General features: G+C 41.9%; 3 protein-coding genes across 3 annotated transcripts; all 3 read right to left on the bottom strand.

Moving 5' to 3' along the window:
* Positions 1–1,116: 1,116 nt before the first annotated feature.
* On the bottom strand, positions 1,117–4,933 carry LOC128736172 (carboxypeptidase B-like). Its single transcript, XM_053830654.1, has 3 exons — positions 4,889–4,933; positions 1,635–2,051; positions 1,117–1,575 (listed from the first exon to the last, which is right to left on the bottom strand). Exons 1-3 carry the CDS (start codon positions 4,931–4,933, stop codon positions 1,117–1,119), a joined length of 921 nt encoding a protein of 306 aa, XP_053686629.1.
* A 7,393-nt stretch (positions 4,934–12,326) lies between these two features.
* On the bottom strand, positions 12,327–13,820 carry LOC128737020 (carboxypeptidase B-like). Its single transcript, XM_053831564.1, has 4 exons — positions 13,728–13,820; positions 13,453–13,662; positions 13,123–13,398; positions 12,327–13,066 (listed from the first exon to the last, which is right to left on the bottom strand). Exons 1-4 carry the CDS (start codon positions 13,799–13,801, stop codon positions 12,346–12,348), a joined length of 1,281 nt encoding a protein of 426 aa, XP_053687539.1. The 5' UTR covers positions 13,802–13,820; the 3' UTR covers positions 12,327–12,345.
* A 139-nt stretch (positions 13,821–13,959) lies between these two features.
* LOC128734933 (carboxypeptidase B-like) lies at positions 13,960–15,394 on the bottom strand. The gene is made up of 3 exons (XM_053829340.1): positions 15,301–15,394; positions 14,514–15,243; positions 13,960–14,453 (listed from the first exon to the last, which is right to left on the bottom strand). Exons 1-3 carry the CDS (start codon positions 15,378–15,380, stop codon positions 13,995–13,997), a joined length of 1,269 nt encoding a protein of 422 aa, XP_053685315.1. The 5' UTR covers positions 15,381–15,394; the 3' UTR covers positions 13,960–13,994.
* Positions 15,395–23,805: the final 8,411 nt, after the last annotated feature.

Raw genomic sequence — 23,805 nt, forward strand, 5'->3', positions numbered from 1 at the left:
TGGACCTGGACCTGGACCTGGACCTGGACCTGGACCTGGACCTGGACCTGGACCTGGACCTGGACCTGGACCTGGACCTGGACCTGGACCTGGACCTGGACCTGGACCTGGACCTGGACCTGGACCTGGACCTGGACCTGGACCTGGACCTGGACCTGGACCTGGACCTGGACCTGGACCTGGACCTGGACCTGGACCTGGACCTGGACCTGGACCTGGACTTGGACTTGGACTTGGACTTGGACTTGGACTTGGACTTGGACTTGGACTTGGACTTGGACTTGGACTTGGACTTGGACTTGGACTTGGACTTGGACTTGGACTTGGACTTGGACTTGGACTTGGACTTGGACTTGGACTTGGACTTGGACTTGGACTTGGACTTGGACTTGGACTTGGACTTGGACTTGGACTTGGACTTGGACTTGGACTTGGACTTGGACTTGGACTTGGACTTGGACTTGGACTTGGACTTGGACTTGGACTTGGACTTGGACTTGGACTTGGACTTGGACTTGGACTTGGATTTGGACTTGGACTTGGACTTGGACTTGGACTTGGACTTGGACTTGGACTTATACTTTACCACTGGTGGGTCCGACTTAGATCGAGGAGGAACAGCTAGCGACGAAACGAGATGACAAAGTAGAGTTTCTTCGACATATCTCAAAACTTATGTCATCAATTCTTGCCAAAATCTCACCTTTATACGATTTTTTTCCTTGCCGAGGTTTGCGGCGATCATGATGAAAGACCTCTCTTGAAGCCCACGATGACAGTGAATTATCCGCTTGACTACTATCCAAATGCCATAAATCTTAATAATTTTTTTTTAGTTTTTACTAATTTAAAATTACTTATTGTCATACATCAATCAACATCCATCTCCGGCCTACCAGTCGTCATCTTGACGAGTAATTGAATTCAAATGAAAACATATTCCTTATTTAGTTATGTTTGAGCCGAATTTTTGACCGACGTGAGACAACTTGATATAATGTTGGCTAAGTCATTTCACTTCAATAAATGATAGGCACAGTTATTTGCAGCTGTGATACGAGTTTATTATAAAATACCTAAATCAATTTTAAAAATAACTATATAGATTTCACACTTCTAAACGCTGCGAATGCCAGCAGCATATTGTCCCAAAACCTTCAAACCGGCCGCTGTTTCGTACAATACCTCCGATAACTTTGCTACCGGCAGCTCATAACCGTAGTCAGCACGGGTTTCCAAAACAAACGTATACCGAGGAGAATAGGTACCGGCCACAAAGTCCGTTATGGTTCCGGATTCTGCCGGCAACAAAATTCCAGCTGCACCATAGGTGTAAATATATCCATGTTTCGCCATCATCTCTCGGGCAACCGATTGAGCTACGGTTCTGTGCTCATCCACATTACTCGGCGTACGTAGGCCGTTGTACGAAAACGGGTAAAGCACCATTTTATCGGCCGCCTGAACACTCAGATAAAGCTTCAAATTAGTACTATAGCGACTAATCGTATCTCGCAGAGCTTGGGTTTCTGGTTCCGAGAACGCAGCTGAACCAAAGAAGTTATCCGCGCAAGGCTGTTGACGAATTCAAATTTTATAAAATAAACTAAACATAAATATACCGTAAATCATACATCAGAACTACCACCAACAGTTCCCCATTCGTAGCCGAAGTTACGATTCAGATCGATGCCATAGCAATTGCTACCACTGGAGCTTCGTGATTTTAACCAATTTCGGTCAACTTCATGTGAGTACACATACCCATCAGGATTCACCAGAGGAATCACCAAGAAGTTAACTTCTGCCAAGATTTCCATGTACTCCTCCGGATGCTCGACCAGCTCATGTACGATGAACATTCCCACCATCGGGGAGACCCACTCCCGAGCTCGAAGGCCTCCATCAATAATTACCAAAGGTTTATTGTCATTGGCACCATACGAAATGAATAATGCACAGATGTGACGGCCCTCTGAAGAAGTCCCAATGGTCTCGTACGTAGCAATATCTGGGTAGTGATGAGCCATGTCGTGCATATAGTCCTCAATCTGTAAGGAATCAATCGAATAATTAATTGGAACACGGGAAAAATCACCAACCAGCGACCTCCTCTTGTGTCCAAAAGTGATCCCAAGACACAGTATGCCTTGTGCTTGGTGTACCAGCCACCAACGGGACCAAGAACAAAACCAAAACTAGGAAACGCATTGTTGACACAAGGATGTACTAAGATGGTCGTTCGATTTAAAACTGCAGTGAAACGGCAAGCCGTTGTCCGTTTTATACATCTCCATCCGAGTGCCATTGCATGTCGTTGCTTACGTTATTACCGAACCTTAGTAACAGTATGTTCTTGATATCACGTTAACGGTGCGCGATAATGCAAAATCTACAGAGGATGATAACGGCCAACAGCTCGTTATTTCCAAACTCTTATCAGTGGTGTAAAACGGCAGATCAGGTGTACCTAAATCCGTTAAAAACGGCAAAATCATAAACGGCAGGTTATCATTGATTTTATCAATATTACCTACTGCACGAGTAACGACTGGTCAACGTTTTCAACGGAGGAGAAAAAAAGTTACCATGCAACTCTGCTCTATTCTACCCAAATTATTATGACAGTTTTTATTATATTAGTTTATATAGTTTAAAATTTCCATTACATTTTGTTTTAATTTCTAGCGATATTTTTACACTTGACGGGCAGGAAAATTTTTTGAAATCTTCTAACACTTGAACAGCAGCTATCGTATACACTTATTTTCCATCATATTACAAGCATGATTCATATATGTATGAAGTTTTTGCTATTCGAACAAAAAAGTGGCATGCAAATAGATATAATTTTTTATTATCACGTAATTGTTTTCCGCCACACTGCCTGCTACATAGATTTTCCATTACCTCCTTCAGCTGAGCAGTAAGTTGTTAGTCGCAAAAAAGTTTTCCTTTTCCCATCGTTTTTCAGCGCCAAACCATCGAATAGCGACCTGCCAAACGACTTTTACTCCTATTGTCCTGTTCTCTTCATCCGGATGGTTCTTTTTTTTTTTTGTTTGCCTTGCAACCAGTGCAGTGCACTATAGGTAGGTAGGGTTGTCAGTGCCAGTCGACTTTCGCCGCTCCTCACTGTGCGGAGGAGATGGTTCCTCGAACACTGTCATGGAATATTATAGGCTTTAAAAACTTTCTCTTTCGGCTGCGTGATTCCACGTGGCCATATTGGAACGTAGAAACGGGCAATGAATATCTATCTTCATAACAACAGAGAAGAGAATGCTCGGCAACCGGAATGTGGACATAGAGCACTCTTACGGGTAAGTAATAGACTCGATAATGCTCAATATTGAATTTAACGATAAATTTCAATCAATTATTCAACCACAGAAAAAAAGTTTTTTCGCTAGGAATTAGTTTGACGATAGAGATCGTAACACAGCGGGAATTTGTATAAATTAGTTCCACAACAGGGAAAAGTACTTGAAACTTCGCTTGTATAATTGTGACCAGAAGGACTAGCAGGACTCTAACACTGTCTTAGTTTATTTGGGTACATCGGATAAAGAAAGTGATTTGACCGCCGCCTAGATAGAGAAAGTTTTCTCGGATAGTGTCATTAATATTTATGAGACAATCGAAACTTTTGCTCCGATGGATGCTGTATCCTTCGCAACGTTTTCGTCACTACTATGTTTCCAGTTTACCCTCAATTTTTGTTATACAATAATAAAAGTTGCAAAATCGGTCGAAAATATCTATCAGAAAAATCAAATCGATCCAAGGACCGGGAGGCCAAACTTCGTACGTCATTGAACTAGTACCGTTAGTCGTTAGTTTAACCAAGTTTATAAACCGGTGAACTTAAAGAAACTATAGCAAAAGAATTGAAACGTAACTTATTTCACATTTAACGAAACCAATCGAGCATGAACACTTCCTATCTAATTGCATAGGTTCATGCTCGATTGGTCTCGTTAAATTAATGATTTAACAGGTAATCAAATGAGTGCGAGGAACTTTTAGCGAATTTGTTTATTCAATCCGGGTTGGAACTAAATAATTTTTTGTGTCATTTGTTCCCACCTGCTTCAGGAGCAAATAAACACAAAAAAAATCATGAATTGTGTTTTATATTAACTATGTCATTCATTGTGCATCAATAAAATTTGTTACGTCATTTTTGAATGACCCATTGGCAGAAACATTGTCTTTGGTTACTCTTTCGATGCTTTTGCGCCGCGTGTCGACCATCACCATGACGAAGCTCGGCCGTTCCGGTCGATGGTATCATATGCGGCTTTGAAGTCAACGAACAAATGGTGCGTGGGAATTCTGTATTCACGGCCCTTTAGGGGAATCTATCGCAGTGTAAATATTTGATTCAATGTAGATCGTCCTTCGACGAAACTGACTTAATAAGTTTTGACTTAAATGTTTTGGGACAGCACTTTGTAGGCAGCATTGAGAACGGTGTTCACTCGATCACCAGCTGATTTATTGTTCTTTAGCTGCACGATGGCATCTTTAACTTCGCCTATCGTTGAGGCTGGCACCTCTTCCCCGTTTTCTGCACTATCGAAATCACTTCCCCGCCGCCATTCCGGCATTCATCGGAGTGCTGCTTCCGCTTATCTGTCCCCTCACGATCGTTCGTCAAGAAACTGCCATTCTTATTCCGACACATTTTGGCTCGCAGCAAAAAGCCTTTGCAGAATCTGTGCAGTTTCAGATACAATTTTCGCGTTTCCTGAGAACGGTGCAGCTGCTCCAACTCGGCATATTCCTGCTTTTCCAGGTAGCACCTTTTCTCTCTGAAGATTTGCTTTCGCGGTATCTTCTTCTGTTTGTATCTTTCCACATTCTAACGTGTGGCACTGCGTACCTTGGCCGCTCGCGCAGCATTCTCCTCACCCTCTTCTACATTCATCGTCAAACCAATCGTACCGCTGATTCCGTGCCACGTGTCACGTGGAGCTGTCCGCTACACTGTTAATGGCTGTTCCAATGGTGTTCCAATAGTCTTCGAGAGGGATGTCGTCTACTACGTGCTCTTCCGACAGCGCAGCTTCCAGTGAGTGCACATAGTTTGCGACGACGACCGGCTGCTTCAACCGGAAGAGATTTAACTGAGGCTGGCGTCGGTACTAAATATTGTTCACAACGCAACGGAGAGTTTTGGACGCATCTTAACCATCATAATGGTCCGAATCAACGTTAGCGCTTCGATAGGATGTGACGTTGATAATGTCTGAGAATTCCTAACAGTCGATCAAACGGTATTAGATCTGTGATTCTGTCTGATTTGGTAACCTCCAGATATACTTGAGTATGTGCTGGAATAAGATACTACGAACGACCATGTTCTTGGAGGCGGCACAGTCGGTAAATCTAAGGCCCATTTCATTGGTAAGCTGTTGTGCGCTGAGCCCTCGAATCACCGGTTTGTGTTCCTCCTCCTGGCATACCTGAGAATTGAAACTCACTCTCCAATTGGGTGTAGAATTCATCCTTTTCATCGTCGGTAGTTCTGAGATGAGGGCTGTGCACGTTGATGCTGCTTATGTTGAATGATTCTCAACCTGCACATTTGAGGGTTGATTGGTCATCACCCAACCACCCGTTCCCGCATCTCGTTCATCACTATGAATGCTGTACCCAGCTCATGTGTGTTGCCGCAGGTCTGGTAGACGGGGTGTCCATCTCCGAACGTATATACCGTTGAGCTCTTCCTGCTCACTTGCTGCAATGCTACGACGCCGAACATCCGGTTCTTCAATACGTTGGAGAGCACTCGAGTGCTCCCTTGGAAGTTGAGAGATCAACAGCTCCACGTCTCGTATATATCCAACATATATACATGCTACATGCGTTGTATGTAACATTCATCAAAGTAGTAACATTGCATACGTTCAATTCTCAAAAGATTTCAGAGTTATTTCTATGTGCACTTGGAAACAGTTTAACAAAATCAAGAACACAAACTGTTGCTTTCCTCCTACCTTACAGAAATTAAAGATTGTTTTTATTACCCATGGTTCCCCACGTTGAAGGGATTTTACCAATTCAATCCTACTTTATCAACAGCACATCTTACACATCTGTATTCATACAGAGTCATACTATAACCGAACACTACAGCTGTAGCACATTTTTTCAACACAGATATCAAATTTGCCTAGGTTTAATCGTCTCGCAGTAAAGCATTTGCTATCTGTTGGGACAATGAACTTGTGTCATTTTTCCTGGCACACTTTCCTAACACAGACATCAAATTGGACTAGGTTTAGTCGCGTTCGTAGGAAATCTGTTGGCACGAGGGGGCTTTGTCACTCTTTCTGGCGTACTTCCCAAGCAAGGACATAAAAATGGTCTAGGTTTAACCACGGTGTTAAAAAATCTTTTTGAAATAAAGTAGCTTTGTCACGTGTGTTAGCTTACTTCCCAAGCACAGATATCAAATTGGTATAGGTTTGGATCATCGTAAAGAATCTTCCAACCAATCACGAAACGAGAATTCTGGTAAAACATAGGTTCATTATTTTCAATTTTTCAATAGTTCAGCATCAAGAATCCATACTTTTCTTCATTTGGGTCAATTCCTAGAAGATTTTCCGATCGATTGGTGTAAGAATATTGAAAATCGATTGGAATACCGCTGAGATATTAGCGCTCAAAACCTATCATATTTTGTGACGCTCGCATTTATCGATTTTTTGGAATGACACCCTATCTCAAAACTTGCCGTAAGACGTAGTTCTACGTCAAAAACCGATTGACTTAGCGCACACCCGACCTTTAGCAACACTAAACCTGGAATATATTTGTGATAAAAATGATTCAATCTCAACCGCGTTGACCAGTAACTAAAAAACCAAACTAAATGGAGTCGATTCAAAGTGCTCACAGGTGTAAAAATTTCAAACTGTTTTAATGACTCAAAACATTTTGAGAACACGGGGAACGGAAAGCTGCTCGTCATTTCAGCTGAAACTTTCGTGACAGTTAAGGGGTAGTATAATTAAAGGCGGTTTCATTGGCTGCTTACACTCAAAATAATCACGTCCATGCAACAGAAAAACTAAATACCTATTTTGCATTCAAGTTGTCACACGATGTTTACGTGAATGCAAGGTACCTTGCTAAGAGTATACGCAAGGGGTTTCCAATAACGTGTAGAAATGCGTAAAACTCAGAGATTGCTTTAAATTAAATTAATTTCAAAGATTTTATTCATTTAATTATTAATCTTTTAAGTCGAAATTATGCAATCAATAGCAATCAATGAATAATCCATGTAATAATTTTTAGAAACATGATAATCATAATTGATTTTTAATAATCACAAGGCTGTTATCAGTAATATCAGTAAAGCAATCAGAGGATTTTTTTCTATAATGCGCTATAATCACAGCTGTTGAAAACCTATTGGGTTTACGTGAAAATTAGGTAAATTTTATTATGAACGAACAGAAAAGAGTTAAAAATTTTAAAATAAACGTAATATAGGATACAGGAGGGTATTTTCAACCAACTTATAAAAGCAGCAAATCGGGATAAGAGTGCAAAAATGTAAGTATAATCTACACCATAACATGAACCAACTGACACGATTTTGGCCTGCTGTTGAAGTACAGTAATCCGCCAAATAAGGGAAGAGTGTATACCCAAGTAGCAATTTCAGATTGATCAAACGCTTTTATAGCTGATTTTATCTTTTTCGTATCTTTCACAGAAGTGTGCCGTTAAGAAAAAGCAAACGTGAAATTCGCCAAAATTTGCCGTGGTGGAATGCTAACCTTCGGAATCTTCGAAATCGTCTACGGAAAGCCAGAAAACGTTACTTCAAATGTCGGAGCGAATCTCGGAAAATTGAAATGCGTGAAATTGAGGCTCAATTCAACTCTTTGAACCCTTCAAGCTTTCGTGATTACATTCGACGCATAGAAGAAAATGTAAAAGCGGACCCAGAAGCGTTCTGGAGCTACGTTAAAGATCGCCAAACTACAAAAGGGATACCGGAAAACATGCGTTATCACGGAATAGATGCGGCCACCCTACAGGAGTCCGTGAATATGTTCTCGACTTTCTTTCAAAGTGTGTCAAGTAATAACTCACCACCTTTGTCTGAAGCGTACTTGAACAGTATTCCGCATTACGATGTAAATATGCTTCGAATGAATTTTTCGCCCCACGATGTCCTGCTTAAGCTGCAATCCATCGATGGATCAAAATGACCCGGTCCCGATGAGTTGCCACCGTTCTTCGTGAAAAGTTGTGCCAGTGCTCTCGCGTACCCTGTCAGTATTCTGTTCAACCGTTCTATCACAGAGAGGTATTTTCCAACCATTTGGAAATCTCAATCACACCAATTCACAAATCTGGTTCTCTTAACGAGGTGGAGAACTATCGTGGTATTTCAATTCTTAGCTGTCTACCTAAAGTATTCGAAAGTATGGTGCACGATGAACTCTATCAATCTGTTAAATCGATAATTGCTACAGATCAGCACGGTTTTATGAAAAAACGCGCGACCACAACAAACTTACTAAGCTACGTTTCGACTCTAGTGGACAAAATGGAAAAACGACAACAAATTGACGCTGTGTATGTCGATTTCGCCAAAGCTTTTGACAAGGTCCCACGCGGTCGAGAAGTTTAAAAGAATAGGGTTACCAGAATGGATAACTCAGTGGATCCTGTCTTATCTTACGGGTCGCAGCTCAACTGTGAAGGTTTGTGGTGTCTGCTCTACCTCATTCCAAATTCAGTCCGGTGTACCTCAGGGCAGCGTCCTGGGACCATTGCTATTCGTTATATTTATCAAGGATCTATGTTGGAAATTAAAGTCTCCAAAATTATTATACGCTGACGACCTCAAATTTTACCGAGTAATCACGACGTTTACAGATTGTTGCGCACTCCAAACGGATATCAACACACTCATGGCTTGGTGCAGTTTGAACGGTATGGAAGTAAACGTGAATAAATGCTGCATAATATCATTTACCATGTTACGTGCACCAATTGTGTTTGATTACATCATGGCAGCTACCAATTTAAAACGAAAGACAACTGTGAAGGATTTGGGAATTCTGATTGATAGCCAACTAAGATTCGTAGAACATATCTCTGCTGTTACGGCTAAGGCATACGCTCGCTCGTGCGAAGTGTTCTAGAGTATGGTGTGCAAGTGTGGACACCATATCATGTAGTTCATATCAACCGAATCGAACATGTGCAAAGGCAGTTCATTCGATACGCTCTTCGGAATCTTGGCTGGAGGGAATGAAAGTCGCTGCATGCTTATCGGCCTACCAACGTTGTCAAGTAGGCGAGTATTCCTTCAACGCATGATTATTTTCGACGTTATAGCAGGCAACATCGACTGTGCGGATATATTGAGCAAACTACGCTTCAACACGCCATCACGGGTGATGCGCCAAACTGACTTTTTTCGGCAATTGCCTCATCGCACTGCTTACGGAATGAATAACCCGCTGGAAGTTTGCTACAGTCGTTTCAATGAAATTTACTATCTATTCGACTTTAGTTTGTCAAAAAGTGTATTTAGGCTAAGAATTAGTAGTATTTAGTTAATTAGATAAGTTTTGTCTGTGCGATGTTTTCTTTATGTCGAAGATAAATTAAATCGACGTTTATTCAACTTGTGGCTGATCTATGGTTTAGGATTAAAAATAAAGACCTTTTTTCAGCTCTTAAACATCTAAATCTGATGATTTTATCAAGTTTCAGGCTAATTAATAGCTGCTTTCGAAGCTGCATTGAAGCTTAATAGAAACTTTTTTGCGCTTTTAAATAGCCAATTTACGCAATGCTGTCAATTCTATTTTTAGAACGAGAAATAGTTTTGTAATCTGTTTTTCCATTCGCTTAATAAACGCTTCATCAACCTTTATGCAGCCAAAAAAATCTATTTTTAAATTTAAAAAAATGGAACGCGTCATTTTATTTTGCCGTGAACGCGATATTTTTAATTTTGAACAACTTTAATTCCTCTAAGTAAGCTAGCTAAATTAAAATGCATGTCTTTTTTCCGGGAATTGAACCCGCCATCTTATGATCCATAAGCACTCGTCGTATGATCCGCCCCATTTGCATCTGCAGAACAGACAGTGAGAATATCTTTACACCTGAAGCCTAGCCCGCCTAGCGTGAAGCAGTCGATAATGTCGATAACTGACAAACTTTTGCTGTCAGCCGTAAGCTGTCAGTTTGTAAAGCCACTTTAACCCCCCTAAGCAGCCTTAAAGTAGTTTGAAAGCTGTGAGCCTAATGAAAGCTTCCACTCTACACTTTAACACCTTTAAGCATCCGTAAAACGGTTTGATGTTAATGGCTGTTTAGAAACAGATTATTTAGCAGAAAAATCCACTATTAAGCTTGTTTGTCAGTTTTTGGGAGAGAACTGGTTTGAAAAACTTAAAGTAGCTTAAACATCGCTTATTCAAACACCATTTAAGTGCTTACTTTATGCAGTTTTGATCGCCTTAAACCAACCCGTAAACAGTCATTGCTCTTGCAATTCAGCTACCGTTGTTACTTGGGTAACGTGCCCCCCGTTGGTCAATTTCCCTCAACTAGCTAAATTAAAATGTAAAACCAACCAGAAACCATAGTATTTGATGGAACCAACCTACTATGCAAGTATCACTGTTGTCACATGCTGTAAAAAAAATAAACAAAAATAAATTTATTTTTGAGCAGCTTCCGATGAGTATAATCAATATATATAAAATGCCAGTGTCGCTGGTGTTTCATGGATATTTTGGTGGCAAACATGTTGCTGGTTCGTGCCTTGGATACGGGAACAACATTGTCAAATTGCCCAATAGAAAACTTTCCTGTCGACGAAATACGCCAAAACGACCAAATCGGGTGATTTATCCTACGTGATTTACGGAAAAGCAGAAGGATTTTTTATTGGGTTGCCTTTTCAGTTTAACAATCAGATTCCCGTTTCGAATCGATCACTCACACATATGCGCATACAATGTAAATACATAATTTTCAAATGTGTGATGCTTACCACGAGCACTGCAGCGACACTGGCATTCTATATATTTTGATTCTACTATCCGATGTAATTTTTTGCGTCGTTTCCATAAGTTATTTCTTGTCAATTTATCCTTTCTATAAGCTATTTCTTGTTAATTTGGGGGTACACATCATACACTTTTCCCCTAGTGCTTTGGTTCGGGCTCATCGTAATTTCTCAGGTTTCTATTAATAGATATTGATCAATAGACAATAGACTTTCGGTAGGTGATATGCCTTTGATAGGCTCAAACAATAGGGTGATTTATCTGCTTAGGACAGGCGTTAACTCTATTTTGGACATTTACGGCAAATCAAATGAAAATGACCAAAATAGAGTAGGTGTAACGCTTGTCCAAAATAAATAAATCACCCTATGCCATAAATCAACTTTATTGTTTGTTGAGCAATTAAGTAATTACGGTAGGCGAGCGCATGTGCAACACCAACTATCGCGTTACATTTAGATATACAATAAATGTTAGGAAACGAATCGTTAAGAAAAATTTGTATAAGAATGAATATAGTTTCAACATAATTCACAAATTAGTTTAGTTGGTTTCGAGGTACGATGCTGGTGTAACAAACCAGTCGTCGTATGTTCGAATCTCGGCTAGGCGGTGCTGCTAGATAGAGTCAATAGGATTGTTGCACTAGCCCTGTAATTGTCCTGTACTCTAATAGCCGGCTGTAAAGTCTGTCGATAAAGAAGAATTAAGTCTTAGAAAGACGTTTAAGCCCAGCCTTTTTTTCTTTTTTTTTTATAATTCATGAATATTGTTCATGCTGCTGTTTAATAAGCTGAAAATAGGTTTTCTACCCTAAAACCTTACTAACGATAAAGGTGCAATAAAGGATTGCGTTTGTACGGTAATGGTAATGATACGGTAGTTATTTACAATCGACGGAGAGGGTGGTAGCAGAAAGTAATGAAACAAAGTTAGTTGATAGTATCCAAACAGAACGGGACAAGGCGAGGGTCATTGAAGCAACGCATGAGAAGTTGTTTTTCAATGATCCTCCTTGCCCCGTTCTGTTTGGTTGGATACTATTAACACCTTTGTTTCAATACTTTCTTCTACCGTCCCTTCTGGCGATTGTAAAAACCAACCGTTATAACAAATTAATTATATTCCTGTTCTCATTAATGGTTAAGGTTGGGCTAAATAATTCAGGTTCAAGGTTTTAAATTTACAAAATCTATATTTCTGAGTCTTTTCAGCAAATCCATTATGCTAAAAGCAAAGACCAAAAGAACTATCATGATCGAACATTTTAAAATATTCATTCTTCCGACGGCGTGGGGAGAGCCAGCGTTCCCACATAGGCTCCAAATGTCTTATAGATTTCCATAGCATCTGTGACGGCTTTTGGTAACTGAGCTTCAGGTAAATCGAATCCCTCTATTCCACCGCCGGTTAGTTCAATAGTGTACGACAAGCGAGCCCCGCGGTATAGCCCATAGTCGTCAGTTGCTCCGGAAGCCTTATACAGAATATCGGCAGCATTTCCGACTGTCCATTCATTTCCACCAACTTCCCGAATAGCGGCCGCTGCCTGCTTTCCAAGATCATCATGTTCTTCCCAATTATCACAGTAATGGTCCATCTCATATCCCCAAGGCCACAAAATCATCTCACCAGAAGTGTGCACTGCAATATACATTACCAATGCAGGCTTGTACTTCTCCATTTGATCCATCATCGCCTTAGTTTCTATTTCTGATCCTGGTCCCACACCTGCATAAGTATTAGTGCATCCATTACTGGTGAATCTCCATGCAAAAGGGAAGTTACGATTTAAATCAACGCCTGCACAAAGCAGATTATTTTGCGTACGATTTTTCCTCCACAGACGATTCACCTCATGTGTATAGACGTAACCATCCGGATTCAGAACAGGAATGATAAAGTAATCGGTGTTGTCAAGTTGACTGCTGTAAAGTTCCGAATGTTCGACAAATTCATGAATCATGTAAACTACCGACATCACCCCGACCCATTCGCTGAAATGAAAATTTGTTTATTAAATGTTGTTTTAGCAGTTTGCTTTTTTACTAACCGCGCATGTATCCCAGCGTCCATAAACACCACAGGACGCTCCATTGAAATGTCTCCGTTTGATGAAATGGAAAGTGCTTTAATGGGTCTATTTTCCTGTGTTGTTCCAATCTCAAACACCTTCACCGTAGGATAGGCCGCAGCTAATTCCTCAATGTAGTCATAAATCTCATCCAGTGTCCAGTAACGGTCAAATTCAATGGTAGATCGTGAGTTGGAGTCACGCTTAGTTCGTTCATGGTATTCGATGTTGGATTTCCGCTGCTTATCTAAAATCCTTCAAGGTAAAATTTAGAACAAAATAATTGGCTAGAAAGTTTAATTTCCTTACTGTTCAACGTTGTCCATGACTAGATCATAGTGAATGTCGTTTTGTTCTAAAATCTTCTCAAATCTACTTTCATCATAATGGCTAACCATCACTCGTGCATCCCGGTTCAAGCGCGGTTGGTCCCAAAAATCATAATTCTCATTTTCTGTTAGATCATGCAACTTTACCAGCTTCTCACGCGTATCTGGGCGTACCACAAACAGCTGAAAACTGAGAATAAATTACAAATTAAAATGCATACATAATTATCGTCGGTCTTTCTACAGCTTACGTACTTGGCGTACGAGACTTTGGACGAATCTGCGAAAGCCAAAATGGCACAACATATAAGCAACGGCCAAAACCTCATCTTGTCTAAACGGGTATCACATCGAGACTGAGCACAATTGAGTTGACAAATTCCCGTAAAAAAGCTACAAACATAATTGATTGCCTATCTGTCACTGAGCTCGCACCGATAAGACTGTATTGAAATTTATGTAAGATGTATTTATTATTCGCATTTTTATTGAACAATTCGATGGCGATAAGATTAGTACCGTTTAAACTACCTGACTTCCCGCAAACACGCCGAACACTTTAAACATTTCGAACGCTTCTTTCGCGATTTTTTGCATTTCACCTGATTCAATTATGAATCCATCGCCAGAGGCGCCACAAGATAACTCCAACGTGTACGAATAGTTTACTCCGAAGCTACCGTATATGAAATCATCACTGCCGTTGGCCGGATACAACAAGAAGGCGGCACTGCCCACATCATACTTGGGCCCACCAATCGCTTCGACGGCACGCGCCGCAGTTTCACCCAGTTCCTGCAACTCGTCGGCATTTGGCGCGAGCACGTAATCGTAACCGTACGGATACAGAATATAGTCACCGCACGAGTGTACTGCCAGATAAACTTTAGTAGCCCCAGCGTAGTTTGCCATAAGCAACATCAGTGCGCGCGTCTCCAGCTCAGAGCCAGGAGTGGAACCAGCATAGCCAATACTGCATTCCTAGATTACAGTCTAAATTAGTTAACTGAGCTAACACAGACATCACCATCAAAAACTTACCCCGCCATAATAAGCCCAACGAAAGGGGAAGTTCCTGTTCAGATCAACTCCCTGGCAGAGAGAATTTACCGGGGCTCTGTTCTTACGCCACATTCGATTGGTTTGATGTGAATAGACGTACCCATCTGGATTGGCAACTGGCATTATTACCCAATCGGTATTATTCAACAGATTCATATTTTCCGTAGAGTTTTCAACCAATTGATGAATCAAATACATCACCGACATGTGGCCGGCCCATTCTCGAGCATGGATTCCTCCGTCAATCAAAACGACAGGACGGTCCTGCCTAACTTCACCACTCTTCGAAATGGTGATAACCTTAATCGGTCTACCTTCGTGGGTTGTACCGTATTTTTTCACACGCACCACATCCGGGTACATTTTTGCCAAGTAATCCAAGTACCCATATATTTCATCAAGTTCCCAGAAATGATCGAACTGTATCGGTTCATTTACAGCCCTTCTTCTGCGCAACCTCCGACTCCGGTTAATCCGTTCGTGGTCAATTATACTTTGAACATCTTGACTCCGTAGTTCATATGAAATATTGTGAAACCGTAACAATGCTTGAAATGAATCATCCGCTGTCGGGCTCACCATAACAGATGATTCGCGGCCGATGCTAGGTTGGCTCCAGAAATCAACCTCCTGATGAGCGTCGCTGAGGCCATTCTCAAGCAGAACCAGTTGAGCACGTGTCTCTGGCCGAACGAGGTATAGTTTGTAGCTAGAAAAAATTACGTGATTAGGAGCATTTGTTATTCTAACTTCACCAACTAGTTACTTTTCGTAAGAGACCTGCAGACCTGTTACAGCAACAAAGAAGAAACAACAGAATGCAGAAGCTCTCAAAAAGATCGTCATTTCCAACAGAATGTTTTCGACCAACTGATAATAACGTTGATTGCTCAAACATAGAACTGATGCGATAACCGGTTTATTTGCCTGATGTTTATGGTTACTGTAGAGCACGCTATAATTTAATAAAAAAAACCCACTATGTGAGCGGTCTAAACCAAGCATAAAACCAGCTGATTTTTGCTACATTACATGCAAGGTCTCTAAGGTTTGAAACATCGCTAAAAAGTTACGATCAATGGTACCGTTTGTAGGTTTCTGCAGAGCGCAGAATCGTCATTAATGTGCAGAACCGAATCGGAATTCGGCTAATCATTTGGAGATTTTAGGACATATAAATAGTGTTGTCTGGCGAACACACGCACACATAAAACATAAACTGGGTGATGTGTTTTTTCTAATATTGCTTCCGTCCCCACATTCATCTTAAGCATAACAGTACTAAAAAGAATATTAGGAAAAAGGATTTATTAAAAAAAATTTCAATAGCCAATCAAATTAAATAAAGTTTATGTCTACATCACGTTTCATTTAATATTACAGCATAAGCAAAAGAATCTAAAAGACTGTATTGCTGATTGCAAGCAAACTTGTACCATCCAAAGTGCGAAATCGCTCATAAAAGTGCGATCTTGCATTAAATCGTTTCGGGATCTTCGGCGCACTTTTTCGTTACATTCCAAGCAATAAGTGCGCCGAAGAAACCTAAACGATTTAAATCAAAATAGCCCTTTTATGAGCGATTGTGCACTTATTGATTGGACAGTCTTCCTTGCAATTAGCAATAAATAGAATGCAATAAAAGTTTCCGCTCTGCTTATCATTATTTAGTTAAGAGCAGGTCTTATATCTTCAATTACGTAGTCGTGCTAACGTAAGAACTAGAATGACTCTTAAATGCCTTTGGACACTACTTTTTGCTCTTACAAAGTATAAAAATTACCTTTTTGCCGACCGGTTTCGGGTAAGTAGTTACCCATCTACGGGGCCGAGTCCAACTACTTTAGTTGATGGGTAACTACTTACCCGAAACCGGCCGGCAAAAAGGTAATTTTTATACTTTGTAAGAACAAAAAGTAGTGTCCATAGGCATTTAACAGTCAGGTCTTATATATAAATTTAATTTAATTCATTTTAATTAGGTTACAGTAGAATTAAATGGAACGTGTTTCACGCTTTCTCGTTGAAATCGAATATTTTTGAAGTGTTACAGATAAGAATATTAATCGCATACCCACTTCTGTAACATACGCCAGATATTAATTTATTTCCAAAGCACTTCAAACCTTGTTGACGTAAAACTCGTCTTGCTCACAGAAGGGTGTCAATTTCAATTTGAGATTCTGGTCAACGTGACAAAAAAATTAATGTCTTTGAACACTAACATTTTATTCAATTCTGTACGACTTTTGATGGTTTGCATACCAATTGATTCATAAAAGTGTAACCGTTGGCTTAACCAGTTCCTCCTAAGATTTAGGAGACTGTCGCGCGAATAAAATAGGATATGTTAAATTAAATGGCAAATAATAGCTGGCACACCCTATTACCGACGACAAACGCAGCCACGCGTCAACGGTTTCCACCTGCCCACCATCGTCGTTATCGTCGTCGGCAAAAATCAGCAGCGATTCGTACTGTTTCAAGCAGTCGTCTATATTTAATTCTATTTTGCGTCACTCGTCACCAATTTCTTGAACGTCTAAAAGATCGCAACTCGCATTCGATCTGCTCTAGCTATCTCGCATGTTGGGCCGCTCTGTTTGAAGTGCCGGTGAAGTTCTAGAAGAGAACCATTTTCGTCGCACTGTCGTCCGACATCCTTACGTTATGACCGGCCCACCGCAGCCTACTGACTTCCTTCAGATGCACGCTGGAAATCTCCCCAAACAGGGCCTGCACCTCATGATTTCTACACTTCCGTCACTCTCCGCTTTCAGTTTGTACTTCGCCAGACATTGTCCGCAGCACCTTGGAAGGAACGCGTTTGTCTCCTTTTTTAGCTTTTACTTTCATGTATTGGTAAACAAAACAGAACAAACCCCATAGTGGTTCTTAACCTCTTATCCAGTAACTCCTATTCCTACATCCTCGTGGTACCAACCGGTACGAGCAACCATAGCGGAGATCCGGTATCCAACCTCGGTTAAAACTAAAGTCATATACTGACAAGCAACGGGAAATCATCATCATCGTGTCAGTGTGGGACGCAAAACGGTACTGTCACGATGGTCCTCGATGGTCACAGCGACACAACGGGTTGGAACAGGCATTACAAGCCATCCGTAATGTAAATAAGGACCGGAACAATCGGCATAGACCAAGGCAACGAAAAAGGACTCACCATTGGAACCATATAACATGGAACTGCAAGTCTCTTAATTTTCGGACGATAAGGACGCTTTTTACGCGCAGCTTGATGGCCAGGAGGAGGGATTCAAACCGATTATTGGAAAGTTCAACGTACACCCGCTTACGAACGGAAACTGTCATCGACTCATTGACTTCGCCGCCTCCAAAAATTTGGCCATACGAATTACCTACCTTCGGCACAGACCCCCATATCGGTACATCTCGATCTCCGATGTTAGAACCTATCGTGGTGTAAACATCGATTATGACCACTTTTAATGGTTAAAGTGCGCCATACACTTTCCGTTGTTACCAACATTCGGTACCGCACCCGCCACGGTACAATCTGGAACGACTCAAGGTACATGAAGACGCTACTGAGTACGCGCAATGCCTTGATGCTGCGCTGCCGAGTGAGGGAGAGTTAAACGAAGCCCCTCTCCAAGACTACTGAAATAGTGATAGAGCAGCCATCAACAGCGCTGCGAAAAGTGCCATTGAGTTCGCTGAGAGAAGTCGACGGTAACGACTGGTTCGACAAAAAATCCAGAGCATGTTAGATGAGAGAAATGTAGCGCGGGCGTCGATGCTGCAGCAGGGGACCCGTCAAAACGTGGAACGATATAGACAGAAACGAAAACAGCAAACCCACTTTTGCCGGGATAAGGAGCGCCGCTTGGAAGAAATGGAGTGCGAGGACATGGAACAGTTCTATCGTTCTCAGGAAACGCGTTAACTCTACAAGAAACCAAATGTATCCCGCAAAGGCTTTGTGCCGCGAGCTGAAACACGTCGAGATAAAGACGGAGGAACCCAGCAAACCACAAATCGTATAATAATGTGTGAAAATCATCTTAAATATCGCTAAACAAACTCCAAATCGTACATAAACCTTAATTAAGTGCATCCTAGTTTACATTTATTCGTACAACATGATAGTAACTGATTCACATACGATTTTCGTCACAGAATTGTATAGCACTATGGAACTAATCATGTTCAGTCGGATTTCATCGTATACAAATACTTATGAATGTGAATTGTTGTCATATAATTTGCAGTACGTATATCGCCTCCAAAACAGTACGCATATGCTGGTTTCGTGCATCGAATGCGATTTTTCTAGATATATATCGGTACATATATCATATTTGTTACTTTGATATACGTACGAAAATGTTTGCTGGGAATCGTATCGGATGAACGCAAGGTGATCGAAAGGTGGAAGCAGCACTACAATGAGCACCTAAAAAGCGCGGAGACGAAATACCAAGCCAACAAAGAGAATGACTATATCAGTGCCGCAGATGATGGTGATATGCTGACCCACACAATAGATGAAGTGATCAAAGCCATCAAGCAGCTCAAGAACAACAAGGAAGCTGGCAAAGATGGCATCGCTATGAAGCTTATCAAGATGGACCCGGACAGCTGTTGGCTACCTGTCTGCATCGGCTGATAGTCAGGATCTGGGAAACAGAACAGCTACCGGAGGAGTGCAAGGAAGGACTAATACACCCAATATACAAGAAGGGCGACCAGTTGGAATGTGAGAACTATCGAGCGATCACCATTCTAAAACATTGCCTATAAAGTGCTTTCTCAGATTATCTTTCGCCTTCTATCGCCGCTAGCAAGCAGATTCGCGGAAAGTTATCAAACCGGTTTTGTGAATGGGTTATCGACAACGAACCAAATCTTTGCTGCGACAGATCTTCCAAAAGTGACGTGAATACCAAATCCCTTCGCACAACTTACTTACTTATGTGACCATGTCCGCCGGTCCGGCAGAACAAAGGGATGAAATCAGAGATCTCAACTGGTGACGGTTACCCTCCATGGCTTTTACCTATCGCTAGGACAGGTTCTCGTCTACAGCTCGGATGTCGTCGGCTAGGCTGCGTCGCCATGAGCCTCTAAGTCTGCCTTTTCTACACTGTCCTTGTGGATTCCAGTCGAGTGCTTTTCTGCGAACCTCGTTCACTCCTTTCCTCAAGGTGCGTTCGATCCACTTCCACCTACGTTCACAAATTTCTGTAGCTATCGGCCGTTGATGACACCGACGATGGAATTCCTCATTGGATATCCAGTTATCAGACCACCAGGCACGAATAATGTATCGCAGGCACCGGTTAATGAATACCTGCAGTTTTTGCGTTGTCTCCGCTGAGACGCTGGATTTCATACTCTTGTTGGCTGCTACAATTTCATCCAGCGATGGCGCCTCTGAGTTGACGCGATTAATTTGACGAACTGTGGGCGTCATACGCTGCTGGTTTTGTTGGTCTCTGACATTTGAAACTCGGAAGAGTTGTTCAAAATGTTCAGTCCGTCGCTTAAGCTGTTGTGTACGGTCAGTCAATAGCTGACCAGCTCTGTCCTTTAGTGGCATCTTTGTATTCATCCTGACACCACTAAGGCGGCGAGAAATATCGTACAACAAACGGATATCACCATTAGCGGCGGCGGTTTCTCCTTGTTCGGCTAGGAAGTTAGGCCAGGCTCTCTTGTCCCGCCTACAAGCACGTTTAACAGCCCTCTCCAGTTCGGCGTATCGTTGACGGGCAGCTGTCTTAGACGATCTGGTCCGCGCTCGCTCATTGCCGGCTTTCGCCTCTCTCTGCTCGTCGATCTTCCTTCAAGTTTCATTTGAAATCCACTCCCTCCGCCTGCTGCGCGCTTTGCCGAGGGTTTCATCACTGGTCGTGATGAAGGCGTTCTTGATCCCGGTCCATTGCTCTTCGACGGTTCCACCAGGTGGCAACTCCGAGGCTCGGGATTCAAGTTGTTCGACTTTTCGGCCCTTTGCACCTCAAGATTCTCCAATCGGCGGACGTCGTAGCGGCACCCAACTTTCTCCTCCCGTTGTTGGACACGTGCGAGGCGCAGACGTATCTCAGCGATAACAAGATGATGGTCGGATGCAATATCAGCGCTTCGTTTGTTGCGTACATCCAAAAAGCTCCTTCGCCATTTCCGGCTGATGCAGAAGTGGTCGATTTGGTTTTCTGTTCGGCCGTCGCGGAAAACCCACGTGACTTTAAATACTGGTCTATGGGGAAAGAGCGATCCACCAATGACCATGTTCACCCATGTGGATTTGGATGTACCCCTTCGGGATTTTCTCAACCACGCTGTTCAGCTGGCTGTAAAAACTCTCTTTCTCCTGCAGGTCGGCAGAATCTGTTGGCGCATAGCACTGAATTGTTGTAAGGTTCCTAACCCGTCTTCTGAATCTGGCAACGATTATTCGCTCATTTATCTGTTCCCACTTCTACAGGACCGCATTTGCCCCTGGGCTCAGTAAGAATCCAACTCCTCTTTCTTGAGTGGCATTTTCACCTCGTATGCCAGAGTAAAGCAAGAGTTGCCCGGATGATGTGCTGTGTTCGCCTGTACCCGGCCAGCGGACCTCGCTCAGCCCCAGGATTTCAAGCTTCAGGCGGCTAGCTTTCCTTGCAAGTTGAGCCAGCTTGCCCTACTGGGCAAAGGTCAGTATACTCCATGTTTCGTGTCCGTGTTTTCATACTAAAAGTCATTGTCAATAATCCAGAGAGATTTCTTCTTTCATTTTCGGTAACTTTTTTGTGTTCGGTACAGTAGGCTGTTAACCTAAGGTCCTTATACCGCTGGTGGGGCTGCCATCTTAATGTGAGCGGGAGCCACTGTGCCCCATTTCTTATTAACATACGACAACCGAAGTTGCGTACCCCAGCCGGTACCTCGTGGAGGTAGGAACAGGAGTTAATAAACAGAGATTTTGGAATGCACATGTTCACCCTTTGCCAGCCCCCTACGCACAACCTACTCATAAATAACTAGTCCGCCGACGATATCCGGTTTGCCTCTTCAACGTTATCCTTGTGGATTCAGGCAAGTATTTCCCTGCAGGTCTCGTTCGCTTCCCTTTTCGAGAATGGATCCGAGTCACTTCAATCTCCGCTCCTGGATTTCTGATGCTATTAGCCGACTATCGACAATGCAGTTAGATATCGAGTTGTCAAGCTACCAGTTGTCTCCGTCGAAACGCACCGCGTTTTGCAAACGTTCGTTGATACGGATTTACCAGTATTCACTACCGCGGAATGAGTTAACTACGATTCTGAGGAGAAAAAGCGCCAGAAGGATCGTTAAAAGCTAGAACAACTGTTCTAGGCTAATGGCACGCACAAGTTCTATGCGAAGCTGAATCTCGTAAAGAATACACATCGAAGTCTTATATGTTAACCTTACATACGGATAGTGCACACGGATACATGCACTCAGGGCCCTACAACGTCACCTTCAATTGCATAGCGTCACACATAAATGAAGCAGTGAAGCTTCGGTTTCTACAGAAGCAGCACCGCTTCAGTTTCAAACTAGCTTCAGTCAGCGTCAGCAAAACGGGTTTCACTTCGTCATGACAATCAGTTTCAATTTTTCATTAGTACCGTCATCCGGGGATACTTGCAACACTTTTGAACTTTGACTTAGTATAACTTTCGATGTATACCGTTTAGGTCCAAGTGTAAGTAGCCAAAACTTGTATAGTGGTGAGTACTTTTGATTTATGATTATGAGAAAAAATATAAACTAATTGAGTCTGCAGAATGAACCGAAAATAGGGGTGTTGCAAGTTACCCAGTAAACGGGGTTACTTGCAACACTTTTCTGATTTTGCGTTTCTTATGGTTTTATATCTGATTTCAAACCGCGAATGACTATTTTGAGATATTTTGAATGTATTTGTAGTAAAACAAGAGATACTGGAGGTGTTTTCTGTTTCCCAATTTCGTCTATCGCTTTTTAAAAGATATTCGGTGAAAATGCAGCATGTCGGCGAACTCCAAATTGCCATTTCAAGGCACGTGGAATTTTTCACAATTTTAATTTTTCTGGAGATGGTGGTGGACAAAATACCATCGTACAGATGCCATTTTGCTTTGTACATACGGTCTATTACGATAATTTTCATTTTTTCAAGTGCTGCAAGCCGCGCCATATTGGAAGTAACAACACGAATTCATCTTTTTTTCTCCAAGTTCAAAATATAAACAAAGCTCAAAGTTGCTATTTGTTAGCTTATATGATGCACTTATTGTGTACAGGAACCAAACAATAAATAATAATTCCATGTCAATGAACTGAAGCAACTTTGCACATCCATTTTTCTTACTCTGAAAGTGACATTACTTTCCAATCGTATAAAAGCAATCAAAACAATGATATAATGGATTAAACTTCACTAAACAATAGGTAAACATCCCTTCTTTAAAATGGTATTGGGTACAAATGGTTATGTTAACAAACAAATGCGTTAGCGCTGTAGAATGCGCGATGCGCCAAAGTGTTGCAAGTAACCCCGGTGTTGCAAGTATCCCCGGATGACGGTACTTTTCTATCAAATATTCAGAAGAAGACCAGCAGCTATGAATGCAAATGAATTGAATTTGAGTAACAATTCCTACAATGCAACGCATATTAAAGTTAACCTTGTCAATGTCGACAAATCGTGCCTGACTTTCTGCCGTCGTCAATTGAAACAGCTATCAACTTCAACTGAAGATTGCTTGAAACGTTCAGTTTAACAAACGAAGCAAGTCACTTCATGTATGAAGCGAAGGTAAGAGAAAGTCAGTTTCATTTATTTGTTTCGACGATGCCGGGCCCTGCGTACACTTGCCATATTTGAACGAAAGGTGTTGCGGACTAGTTTTGGCAGAGTACAAACGGAAATCGTGACGCAGACGTATGAACCAGTTACTACGTGGAACTTGGTGAGATTCCTGATAAAAGTCAAAAGTCTGCACCAGCCACTTCACAAGGATACCGAATGACTCTGCAGCGAAATCTGCTCTCTTCAAAATCTGGCATGGCAAGACCCAGTTGAAACCGGCTTGTGAGTGTCGATATTCTCAACGAATTCTCGACGAGTAGCCCATAACCGAGTACAGTGGAGACATGCTCTTGATACTGCTAGAGGAGAAGGAGGCAGTGTTCAGTGCCACAGAATAAGTCTTTAGGTTAAGTTTATTTTTAGAGTTTTGAGAATATGCCGTGCTTTCAGTTCATCGGCAATGTTGCGGTTTCCCAAATA

Source organism: Sabethes cyaneus, chromosome 2 (genome assembly GCF_943734655.1).
Source record: "Sabethes cyaneus chromosome 2, idSabCyanKW18_F2, whole genome shotgun sequence".
In the NCBI taxonomy this organism is placed as follows: domain Eukaryota; kingdom Metazoa; phylum Arthropoda; class Insecta; order Diptera; family Culicidae; genus Sabethes; species Sabethes cyaneus.